The sequence below is a fragment of the Nilaparvata lugens genome, chromosome 1 (assembly GCF_014356525.2).
Source record: "Nilaparvata lugens isolate BPH chromosome 1, ASM1435652v1, whole genome shotgun sequence".
NCBI classification, from domain to species: Eukaryota; Metazoa; Arthropoda; class Insecta; order Hemiptera; family Delphacidae; genus Nilaparvata; species Nilaparvata lugens.
Window position 1 is genome coordinate 82,939,121 of NC_052504.1, and position 17,299 is coordinate 82,956,419.

Sequence of the window (17,299 nt, forward strand, 5' to 3'; positions counted from 1 at the left end):
AATCAGTGTGAGTTGCGTCATAAGCAACTATGTGAAGTATTGTGACTAAAGGTGACTGATCATGTATTGTATTGTCTTGACTAACTGGTGTGCGCCTAGCCTAACTTAATTCAATTAGGTTTTCAATCTTATTACATTACTCAGTAGACGTAAGGATAACCGACAAAAATCAAAGATCAGTTCAATAATGAATAACTCTTCAATAATTTATAATATTTCATGATTCATTGAATGAAATATACGTTTCTGATTCCAAATTTGACACTCTGAAGGGGTGCCCTACTTTAGAGAAGACGTTTCACCAATGATTCAGTTTCAAGGTCATGCATGATACAAAAACTGGTTGAAATTTAAAGTAATTGTGGGGAAGGAGAATAGGAAATGTGCAAAAAACACAACTTTTTGTAAATTAATTTCTGTTTTTATTGAGTGCAAAATTATTACCACTCCTATGGTAAACTATGAACTTTTTCAAAGGCATAAAAATACATTACAAAAATAATGTAAGCAATTGAAAGTAGTATGTTAATAACTGATTTTAATAATAACAATAATACTGAGAACAGTAATATCAATAATATAAATGTACAAATTTTAGTATTTCTGTGAATTTAAATAAAGAAGCACTTTGAAATGTATGTTAGTGGTTTACAAGAGTTAAGCTTGCATTTAGTTTTTTCAGTGATAAAAATAGTTTGAAGTTTGTGTAAAACTAAAGAGGTCAACCCTCGAGCTCTCCCGATTCATAAGCTTGCCGGTAAGACTTGTCGTCTTTCCTTTCGGGATCTAGTCGGATCATGTCGTCGATGCGAAGAATAGTGATTGCAGCCTCAGTTGCGAACTTCAGCGATTTGATTTTCGATATGGCAGGCTCCAACACACCAGCTGTCTTGTTGTCTGTTACGGCACCATTGGTTAGGTCAAGACCAACCCTGAAAGAAGTCAAACATTTATGAGAAATTGCGATCAAGTAAATGCTATTTTTCTATTCCACACATTTCATTACTAATCGAGCCATTCGAATTGGAAGTTATAAACAAAATTGTTGTATGTCTGAACAAGTCCCTAATAACAGGAAAGATTAGCCATCTCAGTACAGTATTATGTATTATTCTATTTAATTATAGAATAATTTAAATTTCTATTTATTTCTGAACAAGTCCCTAATAAGAGGAAAGATTAGCTATCTCAGTACAGTATCATGTATTATTCTATTTGAAACGTTAAATCGGCACACACTAGTACCTACAATGACAATCGTGCATTTATATAGAAAATTATTTGCTTCAATGATATTCACGTATCTAAGTCACATAGCCAGTGAAAATTATAGGTAGACGTTTTTGTCAAGTTTCCTTTTCTACTATAAAGTACAGAGCTGTGATTCAAGTAATACCAGTATATGTGATCAAATATTGATTATTAATTCTTGTTAACAATAATCATTTCAATCTCAAATATACTATATTTATCAAGAAAACATATCTTTTTATAATTTAATAATGAATTTTTTAAAAAATTACAAAATAATAGTGTAAAATTACAGTGACACATTTACAAAATAATAGTGTAACAATAATAAATATACTTCAGTTTTTATAATTGAGTTCAACTTTATTAGTAGTTCATTATATTTCTACATAGCCTACAAACAATTTTGCAACGGTGTGGAGTTGGAAAGGTTGGATATACCTGCTTTGTCTAATAAATTACAGGAAAGGAAAGCAAACCAATGTTAATCTGATGCTCACTTCTAAACGTGAATCTCTTCAAAAGCTTAAACTTTGGAAAACTTATTGTTAGAATCAACTTTTCAGTTCTTAATTAGTGGAAACCTCAATTTTCACTGGAATTCAAATTCTTTATTCTCCAAAGAATAGCAAGATATATAATAATGACGGCATTTGAAATAGATAAATTGGAGGCTCCTCCCATGGGCACACGCCTGTGAGAGAGGAACAAAGACGCAAAAAAAGGTCAAAGATGACACCATTGGTGTTGAAACATGTTTGTGATTTTTTTAAATAAGTAAGTGATATTTCGACAACAACCTAGAGTTTTCATTTGAGGATCATTCATTGATAATTTGAAAGCATAGGATCAAGGAAGGTTATATCGACAAGAATCTTGGCGTAAGTCTACATTGAAATGTAATTTTGAAAGTGATCACATTAGCAAATGCATCTGAATTCTCTTCTCATAACAATTTATTATGGAAATACATATTAAAATATAATGGAAATGTTAAATGATGAATTATGCCTACCACTTGAGATGAGCCTGCTCTTTCTTGGTCTGGCTGGTGTTGTGGAAAGCCCTCAGCTTGGCGACGAGATCAGTCGCATCTTGGGCAGCATTCACAGCCAATGTTTTCGGAATGACCAGCAGGGAGCGTGCAAACTCAGCTATTGCCAACTGTTCTCTTGAGCTCTGTAAAACAACACATACATTCAATCAAATCAAAATTCAATAATGTTGTCTTCTACAACGTAAAAGTAATCGTTTCAAACTCACAACCACAAATTGAATGATTACCAAGAAGCTTGTTTAGATTTTTTCTGACTTCTGAAAAATAATATCGAGTGACCTGGCTCAGGTCTGGTGTCAGAGTTTTCAGGTCGCAACTGATCAATTTCAGGGCCTCTGACATGACCTAACGACTGCTTTTTAGGCAGCCGGGACCGACGGTTTAACATGTCCATCCGAAACACGGGAGTGGCCCGAGATAAATATCTTGCCCGGGCCGGAAATTGAACCCGAGCCTCTTAATCATAAAGCCAGCATCTGATCCACTCGAATAAGACCATTCCTTCTGAAGAAAATTATTATTTATATTCTAATTAATTAGTTTCTAATGATGTTAAATAAACATCTTGATCAATAAGTACATTTTGATTAATGTTGTAAATGTTTAATTTATACATGTTGATTAATTAGTTTCTTTAAAGATGCAGTCTCACGACTCTACTAGTCTAGCCGCGCAGCTGCTATTAGTTGCTATAGATTATATCGATATGCTCTATACGGTAATAGACTGCAGCATTTTTTAATGCAGCCGTCGAGCGGTTTTAATCGTAGTCGTTGCTATGGAATTGCACAATAACAATCATCTAAAACTATTTTTTGATTGTGTGTTTCATCATCAAAACTCACTTATAGTACCAATTGTTTTGTAATTTATTTCGAAATTCGTCGATTTAACAAGGTATTCAATGCTGAGTTTATATACTCAAATACTCAAAACTCTTTTGGAGCAAGAGAGGACGTTTGTTATATTATTTGCTATACATGTGATAGATTTAGAATACAATTCTCTTTTCATGTTTTTATTGCTGCCAAAACTAACACAGACATAACTGCAGACTCTGAAGTTTGGTGAAGTTCATCATTTTCAGTTTAAATATATTCCAACAATTAATTTCAAATTCCTAATAATTAATATTTTTACATTTTAAAATTCCTCATTAAAGAAGATATGAATTACTTATGCTCTGTTCTACCAAGCTCGGTCAAGGCATTTGAACATGGTGAAAAACTTTGTACGTTTACACGCATGTACTGGAATTGTCGGTAATAAATATTGCAATAAAAATTGTAAGGCTCTAGTGCAGGCGTTGTAAACTGTCCCTTATCAACTTATTCGACCATGTTCAAATGTCGTGACCTAGCCAAGCATTAATGAATCTCTACAATCAAATGAAGCTCTTTAGCATTAATGAAGCTTCATTCAAGAATACATACAATAATAAAGCTAATTGACCAAGTTTAAATGTCTTGACAGAGCTTGGTGAAACCGATCATTAATGAATCTCTACATCCAAATCTCTGTAGCATTAATGAAGCTGCATTCGAAAAGTGGGAAGAAGAACTTTTCATTTTTCTAACATTAAGATTAAGTAGACAACAATTGTTACCAAGGATGTAGCGAAGTTTTCGAGGTAGATGGAGAGAGCGGCTTCGACTGATCCGCCACCGGCGACCACGTGCTTCGACTCCAGCACGCGCTTCACCACGCAGAGTGCATCGTGAACGGACCGCTCCATCTCATCGCAGTAGAAGTCGTTCGGTCCTCGCAGGATTATCGAGCTGGCAGTGCGTGCCTTCGGTCTGATCAACACAAACAAATCATCACAATCTTACATTTCAGCATATGGAGTTGGATTTAGTTGATGAATGATGTGGAAATTTGATGATGGTGAATGGTTGTGTTATAATTGCTAAATTGAGGTGAACTTTACACCTCATGTACTCTTTATAAAAATTTAACATCGAAGCTTCCCATTAAAGCAATGCTGAGAGTTTAAAGACAGTTCAGTGAGTAAAGCTCGCAAATAGGAAGTAGTAAAATTCTATTACATCCTTATACTTTTAAACTTATTGAATTGTCCAGTGTTTATTTACTTATACATTTCTTCGTCTTTTTGACCACATAGGACCACTTAAATCAATAATCTAAAACCGTCCTCAGTTCTGAAGCTGTCTGGCTTTTCGATCAGCCCAATATTTCTTCATTCTCTCGGATCGTTGTCGTCTTTCTGCATCAGTGATTACAATCTTCCTGTGCATTTTTGGCAAATTGAATGTGTGCGTTTCAAGTAAATGGTTTATTTTCACTTTATCAATGGCATCCTCAACTTCCAAGTCTATTTCTTGAAGATCCTGTTTTAGTTCATCAACATACTTGCCACATTTTCTCTTTTTTAAATTACGCATTACAAGCTGTTACCATAGAGAAACAATAGCGTAAGTAGATATCCCATAGTATAGGGCGTTTATGTCGCAACTTTTACTGTTATCTCAAGCCGATTACTGTCGATTATTGTCAATTTTTACTGTTTTGTTGGGGTGAGAGTGTATGAACGGCACAACTTGAGAGACTACCAGCGTCACACAGCTGCATAGGAAAGAACTACATGAACTATCGGCTTGGGATAACAGTAAAAGTTGCGACATAAACGCCCTATACCATGGGATATCTACTCACGCTATCTTTTCTCTATGCTGTTACTTATACATTAATACAGATGATACACTAAGCATATGAATGATTGGGAAAGGGTGAAAAGGTTTAGCCCAAAACAGTTCCGTCTCCTAAGTTTTACATAAATATGAGCAAAAGAACAAAAGATTTGTTACATTATAACAGTGAATCAAGTCCAATGACAATAATGTTTTACTGTCCAAAATCAGTGAAATATCAAGTAGCATGGAGGGTGTGATAAAATCATACTCTGTAAGTACTCAATTCAATTTAATACAAATTTTAAATTTATTTGTTGCTTAACTCGAACAAGCACAATAGGAAAAAAGTAACAGATTTTAAGGTCAGAACCAGCAGTCCAAAAAAATTCAAAAATAGAAGAAGTAGAGAATAGAAAAAATAGAGAATTAATCCAAAATAGAGGAGTTGAAACTAGTATTATGATTATTATTATTATTAATTCTAAAATGTTGTTGACTTCCTTAAACTTTAATATTGATAGCACATTCTCATGATAAGGTTATATCTTAGCAATCAGGGAAAATCAGAAAACAGTAGAATTGTGACATAATAATCGGTATTTAATTTGAATTTGAATTAATAAGCATGATGAAGAGCTCCCAAGATGGAAATCAACTCACCCTTTGATGAGGATCAATTCATCATCGCAAACTCTGTCCTGTACAACTTCAGCAGCCTCTCCTATAAAACTAGCTTCAAAGGTTTCTTCACCTGCAACAAATTAATTGCATCAGTAAACTTTCAAATAAAATACATAGAATATGATCGATAGATCATTATTTTTAAAAGATTACAGGACAGCGGTTGAACAAATTGCCACATAATAGAAACTAGAAGTTACTCTCACAACATTCTAACAAAAAGTAATTTATTGAGGTAAATTCCAATTTTGTGCAGATAATAATCAATATAATACTCGAAATAGAAATATTATTGTATTTCCAATTCATAGAAATGTAGCCTTTGAAAAACTCCATTTTATTCTGGAATGAGACTTTATAATAGGCTGTTAACAGTATTCGAAGCATTGAATCAGCCATTCTATTCAAACAGGCAGTCAAAAAAATGTTATCAGAGAAAAGCCTATACACAATCACAGAATTTTACTCACAAGAAAATTGATTTTTTTATATAATTATATCATTACCATCCTTAATGATACTTGACACATCCTGAATAAATATTTTATTTTTTGATTGTATGTATTATAGTATTAGTACTGACAAGATACCAGTCAAATGGGATTATTCTCAAAACATTGATGTAATGTAATGATTATTAATAAATAAATAAGGAACAATAGGCCTACTAGCTCTTGTGAAACTAAGAATCTATCAGACTCTGATGGAAATTTACTTACAACTCTTTTAATTATCCATCCGCACTAAAAATGTAACTTTTTATTATAGAAACAAGTTACTGATAGCAAATTCAATAACGCAAGAGTTAAAAAATTCTAAAAGCTCTTCAAAGTTTTTAGAAATATTCTTCACAATTATTTTACTCTACTAGTAGTCATTTCAATATTGAAACTTGATTTTCAAAAGTGTTAAATAATATTGAATGTTCGAGTAATTATCAAGTTGGGGAGACAGATAAGGTTTCTGGAAATTCATATACATATCAAACGATGGATATAAACGTATCAACAACCATATCAGTACATTTAAATGTTCATGGTCTTCTAGAAATTTTAGTACTAAAAAACCTCTATAGCAAAAGCAAATAAGAAAAAACCTCTACAGCAAAAGCAAATTGGAAAATAAATTTCTTTCCAATCAAGTTTTAAGTGCCTGGTATGATAAACTAGCCGCCCAATACATCACGAAGGAAGGTTTTTCTATCAGTTTTTACTAGTACATTATCACATATTAACTACCATATCAGAGTTGAAAGAGAAGAATTAAAACAAAAAATGGTTTGAATATTTCAATTCGAGTCAGGTACCTTCCATATTTGTGAGAGAGGTAAGGTAAGCAGCACCAGTTGCCTTAGCTATCCTCTTCAGATCAGCTTTCTTCACTCTTCGCACAGCCATAGCACCAGCTTCGACAAAGTACTAGAAATGAACAAAACATTATCCAAATTACACATAGTTTAGTGAGTTGCTTTTTCAATTACTTCCAATGTGTTGCTCTAGATGTAATAACTTACATGAGCAATGAGGTAAGAAATTATACAGTTAATTTCATGGTGTAATGGAAATAGAACCTCTGACTGCAGCAGTGTATAGCAAAAGTTGCAAGTAAGCAGACTGCAATGTTATGGCGGCTAAGAAAAACTAGTTACAATCAATATTTATATTTCAAGTGAATTGAATTATAATTATAGAACAGACATGCTGATATAAAATTTCAATGTAACCTACATACATAAATTCTATATAGTTATTTATAATAGAATAGAATTTATTGTTTCTCATAAACAACAGTACAATAAGTTATTACAAGAAAAAACAAAACAAAGATATTATCCAAATTTATCAAATGCTTTGGCTCAAAAATATAACAATTTAAGAATACAAATAAATATTTATCATTTAAACATCGCCATATGCAGTCATAATAATATAACCAAATATCATTAGCCACATTTTCCAACTACTTATGCTCATGAAAAACCTAATAGGCCTATTAAAAATTCATTTTTCTTTTAAAAAACGAAACAATATAATATATATTATATCGCACAAAAATCTATAGGGAAACCATCACTGACAGAAAGAGAATCTTATCTATAAAAACAATTAGGAGAAGGCAACAGGTTTGTTCAGATGAATTGAGAAAAGAAAGATCTGACAGAATGAAAAGGTACTGTGAAAAAAGGAAGAGAATTGAAGCGAATAAACGAAGAAAGAGGACTAACCAGAGACTACAGTGATCCTATGTGGTCATAAAATTGGAAATTAATATTTCTATGTTAAAACACAATTATATTGCTACATAACTATTAGCCTACTACACTCAATGTATGGTACATATTTCATTGTAAATCATCAAATGTTGAAGGCATAAAATAGAAAAACATCAATTCACAGTCTAAAATGAGAAACGATAAGAAACTCAAATTTATGTTGCATTCAGGTAGATTCATTCAATAATCATTTAACAACAACCTGTTTCGTTTTACCTTGAGACAAAGATCATCAATTCCGCCAGTACACAGCACAACATTTGTTCCAACTGCCAGGATTTTCTGAATGCGTTCCTTAGTGATATCTGCCTCTCTTTGAAAAATAGATTCCAACTTCTCTGGATCCGTAATCAAAACCTGTAAGTGGAAAAGTAGAATTGCGGTTAATTCCAGACATTGCAATCCATAAATCCAATTATATTTTATTAATTATCTAGTAGTTCTTACTGCAATGAACAAAACACATTGTCAGATTCTATATAATATACAACACTAAACATTATAAAGATGAATTCTACACTCTAAATAAAGTTCAACCGATCACATCAATATGATGTTGATTTAAGTCATCTATTGAAGTCCCAATAACACTTTCATATCATATCAGTGTTCTTCAATTTGTTCATAAAAAATGGCTAATGATTTATTGTCTTTAGCATTCAATTTCTTCTTATAGAACATTATTTTTATTCTTGTATTAGGTATATGATGATAATATGATGTACCATATACGAACATATCAAGTAGTATGAACTGAAATGATAAACATTACAATTTTAAATAGTTGTAATTTAATGGGATAGTTACTTGTAGATGATGTACCATTCTATAAAAATTTCCTCTCTTCAATGTGCTAAATTTTATACATGTTTAAAAATAAATTTTTTGTGCCTACCTGAACACCCAGCTTCATTTTTGATTTTTGGAGAGAAAAGTCTAGACAAGCAATCTTGGCATTGGTGATTTTCTTCGGCATAGCTGGAAAAGAATTGCACATTGTATTAGATGATTTTCATTTATAATAAATAAATTGTTTTCAATATACTCGACTATAATCTATTGTATAATGCTGCAACAAATTAAAATATAAAATTGCACAGTGTATTAATTTTGTAAATTAGATTTGCAGGAAATCTATGAAAATAGAGTAATAGCTTATAATAAATCCTTTTTCTCCTTGTATTATTTTTTTTCAGATTATGTTAATAATACTATATAAAATTGAGTTATATGTTGATCTTCTATTGATTTGTTATAATATAGCTCCTCCTTTAATAATAAAACTAATGAAACTAAACATTAAAATTATTCTAAACATAACTAGACTGTACCCTACCGAAATGGTTTTTAGTGACTTTGAGGTAATGACAATAGATTGTACCCTACCGAGATGGTTTTTAGTGACTTTAAGGTAATGACAATACCACAATTATATATTAAAACCGTAATTGAATACTTGATAAAATATAAATCCCTTTTCCTCGCACTTTAAATGCAATTGAAAATAATTATCATTTAAGGCTCACTGCAAATAGATATGTCACATCATATCACACCAATATTGAATGTTTAAGGAAACAGATTGATCTATATAAGCACTAAATTAATAAACCTTATTCCGGACCACTTCCTCATAGACTCTAAGATTAGTAGAAAAACTAAACTAGAAATAAAAACCTGAACATGCAGTAGCTTTTTCTTCCATATCGACGTATGAATCTCGGGATTTCTGATCAAACTACTGTTTGCAAGGCCAATTCTTTTAGATACATTTGTTGAAAGTGGACTCGCTTACAATTTTTGCTCATTTTTTTCTCTTTTTTCCTACTTTCTTCTCCAATACTTCCCTTTTCTTCTCCTCTTCACCCTTCATTCCTTACTTTGATACCCTCTACCTGCCTATTACATGTGAAACCATAGTTGGCTAGGTATTTTCCCTCCTTTCTTTCTTTTCAGCACACCCCGCCATGAAGCCTGTTTTTGTATTTTATTAGTAATTTATTTTTGATTGTGATTTTTTTGTGCTTTGATTTATTTATTGTGTTTTTGTATATTGTATTGTGTTGAAATGTTAGGATACTAATTTCTAAAAACAATTATTTATGAATAATTTGAAAACACAATTCAAGTAGCACCATTATAAAAAATAATAGGATAAAAAATAATGTATTAGGTGATAATGTTATACAATACCTTGCGAAGCCACTGTGCAGTTGAGGGCATAGCCCTGGACGAGAATGCTCTCCCTGGCCGACCGACCGTGAGCCTTCAGCACATTGACTGCCTTGACCGGGTAGGAGGCGTTGCCCTTGCTGTCGGTGATCTTGACCGCCTGCACGGCGTCCACCACCATGTTGGAGAAGAACTCGTCGTCAGCGCCAATCAGCTTGCTCGACATGGACGTTTTGGCCGCGTTCACCACACACTCGCGGCCCAGCTCCTCTGTGCCAACGGTCAGGTGCTCTTGGATGTACTTGCAGGCTTCCCTACACAACCGTCAAATTGATACAACCACAGTCCTCACTCTATCGGTATTACCAATCAATTAATAAGCAAAGCAAGTCCTCAGTATATCTGTTTAAGAATAGGGAACTGAAAAATAATGTTGTTGATAGAAGTATATCTATTCCTCAATATAGCTGTATAAGTATAGGGAAGTATTTAAAGTCCTCAGTATATGTTGCCACTTGAATTATATTCATTCGCTCATTGACTGCCAGTTGGCAGGAGAGTTTCTATAATTTTATAATATCTATTACTCATCAATTTCTCGCTCCAGGCACTGGCTAGTTTGCGAGTCAGTGTGAATTAAGCTCTCGTACTGCTAAACACTCGCTGTCGAGGCTTTAATATTGAGGAAATTCGTCCTGAGACTGCCTAAATATTAGTGTCGTTTAATATTATAGGAAATTCGGCCTATATATTCGTGTAAATAAGTTGCATTTTCGTTTTACGTGTAAAGTTACTCACGTTTCTTATTAATTAGTGAAAAGTGAATGCCAGAACAATTTTTAGTTTTGTTTTTATCAATAGTCAAGTCATAGTGTTATATATCCAGACAGTAAACTCCATCTTAGAACAGGAAAACAGCAAGGAACCATCTTTAACAACAACATTTAGGATAAATCTGTTTTAATTGGATTTGGGATTTGGTGAGTACCTTTTCTGATTTTCTGTATGTTCTATGTATGTGGTTTTTCTGAATGGATATATACTATTCAGCACAAAGATTTGATTCGTTATACAGTCCATATCAGAGTAATTTAAGCTTGTATTTTGAGCTATTTGAATTTAAAGAACCAGTATTTACGTACCAGTATCTCTGTATAAGTTTAGGAAAGTATAAGTCCTCAGTATATCTGTATAAGTATAGGGAAGTATGTCAAGTCCTCAGTATATCTGTATAAGTATAGGAAAGTATAAGTCCTCAGTATATATGTATAAGTATAGGAAAGTATAAGTCCTCAGTATTTCTGCATAAGTATAGGGAACTACAAGTTAGTGCATAACTTCAAGTTTCTCTTTTTACAATAGTACTCAATTTATTTCATTGGGGTTTTCAGTCTCACACTTCTGTCAATAGTATTTCACATATTTGAAAGTACTGAATGCATATCAAGGCACTGACACCATGTTTTCAACACATATTTTCCTCCATCAGTATGCTGCGATGTACCTTTAAGGTGGATAATCATGAAATAATTGTATAATGTTAAGCCGACATAAATTCTTGTAAAAGTTAAAAATTCTAATAATAGTAGAAATACTACGTAATTCTTCACCATCAAAAATTAGTGATAAGGAAATAGAATGATCCTCAGACAACAAGTTCGCTCTCGGTTATTTTCTCGGCACGGCACTCAAAGCAAAATTGTTTTGCCGAATGCTGAGAATTGGCTAGTCTTCATCACTGGATCGTGTTAGGCTCAACTCACACTTACGCGATTCGAGTCGAGAAGAGACTCGACTCTAGTCGACAGCATGTGTTTTCAAATGGTGACAGTCGCGGAGACTAGAATCGACTGGTCTGAGTGTCACCATTTGGAAATGCATGCTCTCGACTAGAGTCGAGTCTCTTCTCAACCTGAGTCGCGTAGGTGTGAGTTGAGCTAGTTTTTGATTAATTGGGTCTTTATGGCCAATGTCATTTCTAACGAGAATAGGAGCACAGTGTTGGCGTTTATATTCTGATTCTAACAAAATGACCAACGTCTCTTTGTCACTCTTTCTCTCACACAATTACCTCGCATGCTTTCTGGCTTCTATGAAGTCTGGAAGCCCTGTCCTCCATGAGAGCAATGCTGTAATCTAAGGTTTACAAGACTGTAGTTTGCTAATAGAAATGTCGAAAATGTGTTAGGATAAGAGAAACGACGAGGGCGCTTACTTGCAAGCAAGCCGATATCCGCTGATGACCGAGGTGGGATGTATCTTCTGCTTGACAAGCTCGTCGGCGTTTTTAAGCAGTTCGGCGGCTATGATGACAACGGAGGTGGTTCCGTCGCCCACCTCCTCGTCCTGCAGCTGAGCCAGCTCCACCAGCACGCGGGCAGCCGGGTGCTCTACCTCCAGCAGCCGCAGAATGGTTGCACCGTCGTTTGTCACCGTCACGTCCTGGCAAACACCACAATCACTTTGTTAAAGTCAAGAGTCATTATAACTGAGTGTGAGTAATCTTGATCGCTGCCATCTTGATAAATTAGTGTTTATGTTGTTTGACTTTTATTGGGACATGGAGCAATATATAGTATTACTCAAGTAATTATCTTGACCGCTGCCATCTTGATAAATTAGTGTTTATGTTGTTTGTCTTTATTGTGACATTACTCATAGTAATAGTCTTTATTGCGACATGGAGCATTACCTACTATTACTTAAGGCCCCACAACTGAAGCTATGATAAACTATGACGTCATCACATGTAGATCGATGATCTGCTAGCGATAGGCAAGCGAAATAAGAGCGCTGATGCTTGTTATCACATCATATATGATAACCAACAAAAATCCAATTACGAATTCTATTTTCACGGTCTTCCATTTAAATGAATATGGTTTGTTTATCATTCTTCTTATATTCGTTTGGAAAAAATAATGATAAATTTGGGGTTTTAAATTATGGGATTCTGCTGTTGTGTACCCAATTGTCGCGGGAATTATAAGAAGACTCAAAAGTTTCTTTATTCTCTTTTCCAAGAGATTAAACTTTGAAACGAATATGTATACAAGCGATAAGAAAAAAGAGCTTCAATCCTATAAAACACAACAGTTTACATGACGTGTAAAAGAACAGTGTAAATGAAGTGTGAGAGGAAAATTTAGGTAATTAAAGTGTAAACTAACAGTGTAATAAGAGTGTGAAAGAACAGTGTAAATAAAGTGTGTGAAAGAACTTTTGAAATTATAAGTTAAAAAGTAAATACAAGTTTTGGAACTGTCCATAAAATCATAAGATTAAAGGTTTCACCTAACTGAAAAACATTCTTCTGATGGGTTTTTCTGTAACACAGATTTATTATGATCAAGTCTGTGGGAACCTATTTCCTAAAAAAGAGTTACATCTAATTTGGTTTACCTTCCCTTTGATTCTGATACAGGCTATTATGTATTTTTGGTTGAGATGAATTTATCAATAGCTCTATCACTGAATCGAATTTCTATCAAGCTGAAAGTATGAAGAAATTATTGCATTTGTGGAATAAATTGTTTTTATTTCAACAAATTCCTATTTAATAAAATACAAATGTCTTTAATCTGGAATTTAGATAGTAAATTACCCAATAAAAAATCGATACAGTAACAATAGTGAGAGAGCATATATTGATAAGCTAGTAGAAACTACTATGATTCTAGGGAATCAATCTACATGTTATGAGGTCATTAATTAGTTGTGGGGCCTTAAATAATAGTAGGTATTGCATGGAGGAATATCTACTATTACTCAAGTAATAGTAGGTATTGCTTGGAGCCAAAGATTCCACAAGTGTGAATAATGGATGAAGAAACTATTAGCCTAGGTAAGCTATGCCAGATTGGTTGCGGCAAAATATAATGGTGAACAATGAATAGTTCATCAAAAATAGAATTTGATAGACAAAGATGGCAAACCGTCTACTGTTAATTATGTAGGTATAAATCTATAGATAGTTCAGAAAAGAGGAACGTCTCCTCAATCAACAATTCAATTCAAATTCATTTCCTCAACAAAATTGAACAATTACAATTCATTCAAGAATCACAAGATTTTGATTTACGGTACATAATCCTACTATAATGAATCTTCTATTATCACTAAAAATGAACAACTGAGGCACAAGAGATGGGAATAAATCCAATGGAATAATATAAATTTACGGCAAAAAAAATTGAATAATTCGTTAACTGAAAAGCCCTGGTTGGAAATTTACTCAATTCATTGAAAGCGAATAGTAAAAAGATAATGCGTGGACATCCACACAAAAAATAGTGCTTTGTTTTAATTACTATCATTTTATATGTCGCTGTGTATACTTGATTAATAGCCTAATTGTTTATTTTATCACGCCTGCAAGATTTCGATCAACATCCAGTACAACAAACTAAAAGCCTTAAAAGTGACGTCTAAAAAGTAAATAAACTGAACAAACTTACGCCAATATCATCCACCAACATCTTATCAAGTCCGACGGGACCCAAAGAGCTCTTGACGATGTTGGCAATTGCTGCGGCTGCCATAACTGAAAAGTTTCAAAACATTGTATAAACTTGATAGACTTTGTACATTCAAAAGAGTTTATGCATGGTGCTTTATCATTGAAGATATTTAATTCATTCCACCTACGAGGTTAGTGAATACTTTTCAAACCTCCTCGAATATAAAAAACATATCGTATTTTGTACTCTTATAAGAATTGTAAGTGATTGAATAATCAAGTACTACAGAACTAACCATTCAACCCGTTAAGTCGAATAATATTTATAGATTAAATGAGGTAATTAATTTTATTGCTGCAACATTACAGAAAATGTTGACAAAGTCAAATACAAACAAGTGGAGTAAATAACAATAACAGCATTGGTTAAATAAATAATATCAAACATTCATTAACAATCAAGTAGACATAAACTAAAACTGCAATTATAAATCGTATTTTACAGGCATTATTTAGAACAAAAGTCTCACATTTAAACCCTGGTTATAATGTGAGTGTGGGATGATTCAAGAGTTTATTCATGTTTTGAGGTTAGATGTCATAAAGGATTTAAAATACAGCTCACATCTTTCATAAGCTTAAATAGTTGTTTCTGGAAAATTCTGCTATTAGACTAACTTATAGACAAAGTTTTTATTTGATTAATTAATGAAATACTTGGAATCGGCCCAGATACAGTAGGACCACATGGTCTACAAACAATGGACTAGGATACCAATACAGTTTTGAATCAAGAATATTCTTTTGAATTTGATAAATGCAAATGTTAATTACCATTTTGAGTCCTCACAGGAGTTCCGGAGGAACGAGAACCGGCAATTGAAAGCGCACTTGCAATAGTAGACATTATTCTGACAAAAACAAAATTCTTTTGAGAGAGAAATGGGCAGCGGCGAATGATCAACTGATCAAAGAACGCTGTGCTACCTAAATCTTGGTAAAATTATGCTTTATGAATTCATGCGAATATCACTCAATTTTGTAGTTTTGAACATCAAATTTATAAAATCATCTTCAATTTTTCAATATTATAGATCTACCTATAATGAATCCACTCAAGATAGAAATACGTATTTCAATATTGGAATTCAACGATGACTTTATCTAGTAGGCTCAGATAAAAGCGCGAAATACAAATTCAATGGATGAGTCTTATGTATGACAGTGCATAGTCATTACTTTTCAGTGCATCTTTAGAGTATTTAAATTACTACTATATGTAAAATTTTCAAATTATTTTCGTAAAATTTATGTCATAACGATGATTATAATTGTGTGTTATATTTTCCATATCTCTCTATTTTCTGAACTTCCGCACTGTACGTTCATGTGTTTAGTTTTCTTACCGTACATCGGTTCGGTGCGATTCTTTTACTGAATATTCATAATGAAAGATTTGAATAGATTGAATATTTACAATATTCAGATATCAAAACATTTCGTCCAATCTTACGACTTTTATGCGACTTCAGCAACTGCTATAGAGAGATACCTACGGTACCTACCTACTCTCATAATTATTATGGCAGTGGAGAGATAGGAGAACGGCGTTGCCGATTCTCTGCCTTTACCACTGCCTTCTATAGAATATAGCTAATAGATAACTGTTGATTTTCTGAGATCCTCAGAAAAAAGCTCTACCTTTGAAACTTTCTTGTAAATCAGTCTCAAGTAGTCTGGTTGTAACTGTATGAGCAACGATAACCGATAAGTGCCTTGCCTAAGGCCCGCCGCAAAGTAGACCCACGTTCCACGTTAACCCACGCCGTGGGAATTTTTGTAAACCATTGCTATAGAATTATTCATAATCAATCAGCTGACAAGTGGATTATTCATTGCATGTATTAGACAGATGTCTAGAGAAGCCTATAGCAATGGTTTACGAAACATCCCACGACGTGGGTTGCTTTTCGTGGATTAGCGTGGGTCTACTTTGCGGCGGGCCTAACGGTATGCTTACGCTACTGTATTGTCTTTTGTTGGACCTTTTTCTGTATTTGTGCTGTGGCCACTTCTGCTGGAAAATCACTTCCTGTTGCAAGATAGAATACAAGTTGATAATATTTTTGTATTTTAATAACCCGCTGAATTATTAGTTTGTATATTTTTATTTTATCATGCAAGAGGTCCCAGGTTGCAAGATGGTGGTTGTGAATCTCAACCCTCCAATTGCCCACATACGTGCCCAAGGCTTGAATGGGGTGGGTAGACCCTATCAACCTTGGAAAAAATAAACTCAATCACCTTATAGAGTCGTAATCCATTATTAATGAAATAATTGATTTTGTCTTAATTCAATATTCATAAATAATAGCCGGTCAAGTGAGCTCTGCAATTTAATTTATGTCAATGCGGTATTCAATAAAATAACACACAGAATAGTAATGAAACACAATGTAATATAATTATGGATCTTGAAGAGTTGATACTATAGTTTTGTTGTGATAAAATTGAAAGATGCTTGACATACTCATTCACATTACATACAGACACATTCAATAATTGAATGTATAATAATTATTATTTGACATCAATAGCTTATTAAGCTCGATCCAGGTTATTGCAATATTCAACTAATAATCACACAGGAGGAGCAACGAATTTCATTAGTGATTATAAGAAACAAAGTACAATACTGTAATGGAAGTGTAAATAAAAACTTCTAAATATAAAAATAGTTATTATATATGGCG

At 33.2% G+C, this 17,299-nt stretch overlaps 1 protein-coding gene across 1 annotated transcript; it reads right to left on the bottom strand.

Moving 5' to 3' along the window:
* Positions 1–399: 399 nt before the first annotated feature.
* Positions 400–15,536, bottom strand: LOC111043774 (T-complex protein 1 subunit alpha). Its single transcript, XM_039445354.1, has 11 exons — positions 15,381–15,536; positions 14,545–14,630; positions 12,303–12,529; positions 10,109–10,401; positions 8,811–8,893; positions 8,132–8,272; positions 6,950–7,061; positions 5,623–5,713; positions 3,915–4,107; positions 2,267–2,430; positions 400–932 (listed from the first exon to the last, which is right to left on the bottom strand). The coding sequence occupies exons 1-11, from the start codon at positions 15,451–15,453 to the stop codon at positions 722–724; spliced, it is 1,674 nt and encodes a 557-aa protein (XP_039301288.1). The 5' UTR covers positions 15,454–15,536; the 3' UTR covers positions 400–721.
* Between the last annotated feature and the right edge of the window lie 1,763 nt (positions 15,537–17,299).

Bases quoted from the DNA above. Each gene is read 5' to 3' on its own strand.
- LOC111043774 (XM_039445354.1), bottom strand. From the start codon at position 15,453: ATGTCTACTATTGCAAGTGCGCTTTCAATTGCCGGTTCTCGTTCCTCC. The intron at 12,530-14,544 runs GTAAGTTTGTTC...GGTGTTTGCCAG, and splicing joins TGTTGGTGGATGATATTGGC to GACGTGACGGTGACAAACGA. The intron at 5,714-6,949 runs GTACCTGACTCG...AATTTGTTGCAG, and splicing joins CTCTCTCACAAATATGGAAG to GTGAAGAAACCTTTGAAGCT.